The sequence below is a fragment of the Callorhinchus milii genome, unplaced genomic scaffold (genome assembly GCF_018977255.1).
Source record: "Callorhinchus milii isolate IMCB2004 unplaced genomic scaffold, IMCB_Cmil_1.0 Scaffold16, whole genome shotgun sequence".
NCBI classification, from domain to species: Eukaryota; Metazoa; Chordata; class Chondrichthyes; order Chimaeriformes; family Callorhinchidae; genus Callorhinchus; species Callorhinchus milii.
The window spans coordinates 8,176,120-8,182,181 of NW_024704757.1; the positions used below are offsets into that span (position 1 = coordinate 8,176,120).

Here is a 6,062-nt window from a genome sequence, read left to right on the forward strand (position 1 = left end):
GGTGTGATGGAGGGGGTTTTGAGGTGGGGATGGAGGGGGGGTGATGGAGGGGGTTTTGGGGTGGGGATGGAGGGGGGGTGATGGAGGGGGTTTTGGGGTGGGGATGGAGGGGGGGTGATGGAGGGGGTTTGGGGTGGGGATGGAGGGGGGTGATGGAGGGGGTTTTGGGGTGGGATGGAGGGGGGTGATGGAGGGGTTTTGGGGTGGGGATGGAGGGGGGTGTGATGGAGGGGGTTTTGGGGTGGGGATGGAGGGGGGGTGATGGAGGGGGTTTTGGGGTGGGGATGGAGGGGGGGGGGTGATGGAGGGGGGGTTTCGGGTGGGGATGGAGGGGTGTGTGATGGAGGGGGTTTTGGGGTGGGGATGGAGGGAGTGGGGTGGGGGGGTGATGGAGGGGGTCGGTCCTGCAGGAGGTGAACTCTGAGTGCAAACAGGTACATGCACCGCGGATAACGTTAACCATTTCAAAGTTGTTTCTCTCTCTCACTCTCTCTCTCTCTCTCTCTCGATTAAAACTTTTCTTTCTTTGTGTGTGTGTGTGTGGGGGGGGGGGGGGGGGGGGGAGGGAGGAGAGAGAGAGGGGTTGCTCCCCCCCACTCCACCCCCCCCCCCCCCCCGCCCACTCCATCCCTCGGCAGCCACATCCAATTCACATGGTCCAGAGCTGCAGGTTGAGATGTTGGGGTCGCAACCAAGAAGCGGCGCCGTGGTCCCGGCCGCTGTCCCGGGGCCCGGGCGGGGGAGGGGGCGGGGGAGGGGGCGGGGGGTCCGGGGCGGACAGGATGTAATCGATGCTGAATTTGATCTCGGAGGCGGCTTTCTGCAGCTCAGGCTCTCTGCCCCCGAGGGGCAGCGCGGAGGCGCCCCCCCCCTCCCCCGCCGCGCCTCGGCTGTAGGAAACGCTGCGTAAAAGGTGCTCGACCTCTCCCGGGCGCGGGGCGCTGTGGCTGTGGTTGTTGTTGTTGTTGTTGTTGTTGCTGCTGCTGCTGGTGGTGGTGTTGTTGTTGCTGTCGTTGCCCCGGAGCTGCTGCTCTTTTCGGGCACATTTGACGTTCCTCCGCCTCCGCCGCCTCCGGTAATTCCCGTTTTCGAACAGATCCAACATCGACTCACACCCGGACGCGAAGGTCCAGAAGTTCCCCTTTCCTCTGTCCTTCCCCTCCGCTCTGGGGACCTGCAGCCGTTTACAGTCCAATCACATACACATCAACACACAACACAACACAACACAACACACACTTCTTCAGTACATTTTCCCTCTTATTGGCTTAAAGCGCTCAAGAAAACCCTTTCGCCAATGTGTCGGATCGATCGATCAATCAATCAATCAATCGATCGATCGATCGATCGGTGGGGTGTTCCCAGCCGGAGTGACTGTAACGCCGCAGCGACACCGTCATTTTCACGGCGATTAACGCGGCTCTCGCGTGTAAGAGGGTCGTGAAAGTTTGCAACATTTTGGCTCTCGGTTTTGGTTTGGAGACTCTTTAACTCATCGGTGATGGGGTTCCGCCTATGGCAGACAGTGTGTGTCTGACCCCCCCCCCCCCCCCCCCCCGCCCCCCACTCAGTACCATTGACAGGAGGATGTAACCGATCGTTTAAAAGTCCCCAAAACATGTCTCGAGTTATCCATTTGTTCCAAACCCGAAACAATTTGAACGTCACCCGGAAAGCCTTCGCACTGTTCAATTTAGATTATGAAACTGGTAAACTTTCCACGGGTTTGTCCCTCGTGGATGATGGGCTGCATTTTAAAACGCGGCTGTAGATTAATGGGATTGTCATCACATCGACGCGAATAAGTTATTTGGAAAACAGAATAATAATCTCTGGTCACCAGTACCTTTGATCAGCAATTTAGCATTTACTTCTGGGTCCATTCTCACATAACGTGTGGGAATGAAACTCGATTTTCGACTGTTTAACTCCGCTGCTCTCTGAGTGAGCTCGTTAGTTATTAGTTAGTTATTAGTTAGTTATTAGTTAGTTATTAGTTAGTTATATCTTTCCCAATGACTTGCCCATGAAGACCCACATCAAGTCGTTCGAGCAAAAAGAAAGGTAACGCCACTTTATCCCCCACATTCCCTCTTGGTCCAAACATAGCCCCCAAGTTCACACCAACCGACCGCTCATCCCACTATTTGTGTGTGTGAGTTTCTGTTGATTATATCACAACCCTCGGTCGCATTCTCAGCCTTCACACACTTCACACACACACAAAAAAAACGGAGACCGTTTAGCTTTCGCGAAAGGCGACGAATGAATACAATTTGCGGAGTGTTACCGTCGTCGTTGATTATTGTAAGTGGGTAACGTTGTTCCGATTTAACAATAAGTCGTAGCTGTTACGAATGTGCAACGTTACAATCACCATTGATCATCGTCGTGCTGCTGACAACTTTGGAGGAATAAGTGTCACCGTTATCGTTACACACCAAGAAAAGAAAAACAACACGTCGAGGTGGAAAGCAGAAAGCCATCGCTCACCTTGACAAAGCAGCTGTTGAGAGAAAGGTTGTGCCGGATTGAGTTTTGCCAGGCTCTCTGGTTGGATCTGTAGTAGGGAAATTTCTTCATGATGAACTCATAAATCCCAGAGAGAGTCACCCTGCAACCCGGACTCTGCTGGATCGCCATTGCAATGAGAGCAATGTAACTGTGAGACAGAAAAATAAAATCGCAAATGTTAGTTAGGTTCAGGGCAAAAACAGGAACCCACCCCTTCTTCTCCTCCGTTAAGCCTTGAAATACCCCCATCGTTACCTGTACGCCGGTCGGGATACCTGCTTATCCTCGTCAGGGCAATGCGGATAACCGTCCCCATCGTAATTGAAGCAATTGTAAGGGTATTGCGAATTATCGAACATGATAACGAGAGGTGACAGGGATTCCTCTTGTGTGTCTGCGTGTTGTGTGTTGTGTGTGTGTGTGTGTGTTGTTGTTGTGTTGTGGTTATCAGTGCCTCTGGCACAGAAAGAGAGAGAGAGAGAGAGAGAAAAGTTAACACTCCCCACCAGTAACTGGGACTCGGGGGCACCAGGGAAACCGGTCAATGTCTCTCTCCAGTGCCCTAACGCTGGAGAGATCCCCAGGTCCACTTTGGGGTTTAAAAGGACGCGTCCGTTTATGATCCCCTCGGTTTTTACTCTAACCTAAAAGGTCTGCGGGGATATTGCTTTCACCCCCACCCCCCAACACCCCCCCCCCATCACTATCCACCCACCCACCAACCCCTTCTCCCCCTCCTGCCCGCGCCTTAGTTGCATTGCATTTAATCTGGAGCGTAAAAGGAAGAAGAAGAAGAAAAAAAAAGTCTGGTAATAACTCAGTAAATTGGTTAGTCCTGGCGTGAACCTTTGAACTCGCTGCCTCTCAACCAGTAGCGCTCTCTCTGTGTGTGTGGGTGGGTGGAGGGTGTGGGTAGGGGGGGGGGGGGGGGGGGGTTGTGGGTGGGTGGTCTGACGTGAGTCAAACACAAAACCCACACAAACAACTACAGGGCTCTCTCCATCATTTCACAGTGCAACTTTGGGTATTTTTTTTTTGGGGGGGGGGGGAGAAATGTTATGAAATACCTACACACACACACACTACCCTCCCTATCATGCGGAATCCTAATTTTTTTGATATATATATATATATGTGTGGGTGGAGGTCGAAAAGGGAATAATAAATCCTTGCAAAAGTAAATCCCAAGCCCAGTCCCCATCAGGGCTCGAGCTGATCTAATCTGTAATGTAGGATAATGGACATAAATTGTATTTCCGTGACTAAAAAGGGACAGGCATTGCCTTCGAAACCGCCAGAACACAGAAATCTCAGTGATTTCTGACAAATAGGAGAGTTAAAAGCTAAACAGCCCCGGGCTAACCCTGCCTGTGTGTGGGCTTTGATCTCTTGTTTCTGAAGACATAAGTAGGCAGTGTTGGAATACTGTAACAGTAATAAGACGGTCTCCCTCCTATGTTTTGTTGCATTTCCAAAACTTCACGGCGTGCATTTTTAGTTGAAGAAAACAGGCCCGTAGGTACAGGAGGAGGCCATTCAGCTCCTCGAGCCTGTTCCGCCTTTCTATAAGATCATGGCTGATCTGTACCTCAACTCTGATTATCTGCCTTTGCCCCATATCACTTGATACCCTTACATAACAAAAATCTATCCAAGTCAGTCTTGAAAATTAATAATAATCATCATAAAACTTCAATGGATCCAGCATCCACAGCCTTTTGGGGGCAGAGAGTTTCAGATGTCCACTATCCTTTGCGTGATTTCATTACTAAATGACCTAACTCCAATTTTGAGATCACCACTTTAGGGCAATGTGTTCTTTCCATGCGATTTAATCGGCTAAGTTACAGTTTCAGCTCCAACATATTGCCCCGCTAATTATAAGCACTCTAGGGGCTGGCAGATAGACTTATTTATTGTACTTTGATATTTCGTTAACAATTCCCTTGCCGTGTATATGTGAGTGTTTGTTCTTAATGAAATTTAAATATATATGGATATATATATATATATATATAATGTTATTTCATTAAAAAAGTCTCCATTATTTTGGATCTCTAAAAGTGCCAGAAATAACCATTTCAAAGCTGGGATGATGTGCCAAGTTTACATACAAGTTAAGAGCTATGAACTTCCTACTGTCCACTGGGTCAGTCTAGGAGGGTTGCTGGAGACATTGCTTATTATAAGGGGATCCTTCACTTCCAATGTTCTTGGCTACTCGGCTACTTGTCACCCAGAAAGGAGAAGCGGTCGGGGGAGAATTACATTTCTTTTCAGGTACCAAGGCACAGGTAATCTCAACTGTATGCTTTTTTGTTTTTTTGTAACGTGTTTCTTTCAGTGTCATGTTAATGTTAAGCGTAATCCCCACTTAATGCAAAGATTATTCTTTTATTGCAATGCACTGGTTTTGCTCTTTTTTAAAAAAAAAACCAAATAATACAAATTGCAGGTTAAACAAATCTTGTAAACTGTCATGTTCCAGCCTGGAGTTGGTATATATGTGATACTTGCCTTAAATCATCATTATTCCACTCAACAACAATATGGTGAGGTCTCCAACTGTGAAAATAACTTTATTTCTTATTAAATACAATAAAAAATAATAATAATAATAATAAATATCTCCCTCCCCCAAATCCCGGGCAGATAAAATGAATAAAATCAGTGATAACCATAATTTCTATTTGGGGATTATACACTCCCCCCCCACCCCACCACCCCCCACCCCCTACCCCATTGCTATCTTTGACCTCCCACTCCAACCCCTTATACCCCACAAACAAACTATACTTAGAGCAAAAGGGATCAAAAGGAATGATCAATGCGTGGCTTTTTTTTCCCACAGACACACACATGTAATTACGGAGCAATAATTGCCCGCAGTCAGTCACACGCACCACGACAAGAAAAGAGAGGGTAGCGGTGGGGTTGGTATTTATGCAAAGAAATAACTTGTAACACTGCAAGAAGGGATGTGCACAGCGCAGACCGAGTTCTGAGATGAAAGCAGAGAGGGGGGGAAGGAGAGAGAGAGAGAGAGAGAGAGAGGGAGAGAGAGAGAGAGAGAGGGACGGGGGAAGAAGTCTGCACTTTAATCTGCACCAGAACGGTCCTTTCGCTCAAGAACGCGCGTTTCTAAACGATGCCCATCGTCCCGGATCGGTGTGTGTGCGTAGAAGGTACGACGTTGTGGAGGAGATCCCTTCGCAAAGCCGAGCGCTAAATTTGACAGCATTTTCTATTTGTGTGTGTGTGTGTGTGTGTGTGTTTTTAACTTAACTTTCTCGCGAGTTGCACTGGATATTCCGGGGTCGCGATTTGGTTTCATTCGCAAAGTCGATGACAACAAAAATCCGCGGATTCGCTGACGGCGAATAATATCATATTATTAATATTATTAATCATTAATCATTTCAACCCACAGGTGTGGGTGTGTGGGGTGTGGGGGGTGTGTGGGGGGGTGTGGGGGGGGGACAGACACTGCTGTGCGCATTTGTCTTCCACGTTTCACCCACATCTTAAATCATAAGACAAAAATACTG

The 6,062-nt window shown here is 48.4% G+C and overlaps 1 protein-coding gene across 1 annotated transcript; it reads right to left on the reverse strand.

Annotated features, from left to right (window-relative positions):
- Positions 1-994: 994 nt before the first annotated feature.
- foxl3 (forkhead box L3) lies at positions 995-2,873 on the reverse strand (the record flags this gene model as incomplete). Its single annotated transcript, XM_042340931.1, has 3 exons — positions 2,770-2,873; positions 2,494-2,662; positions 995-1,174 (listed from the first exon to the last, which is right to left on the reverse strand). Coding segments are annotated over exons 1-3 (453 nt in total), but the record flags the coding sequence as incomplete, so codon positions are not given.
- Positions 2,874-6,062: the final 3,189 nt, after the last annotated feature.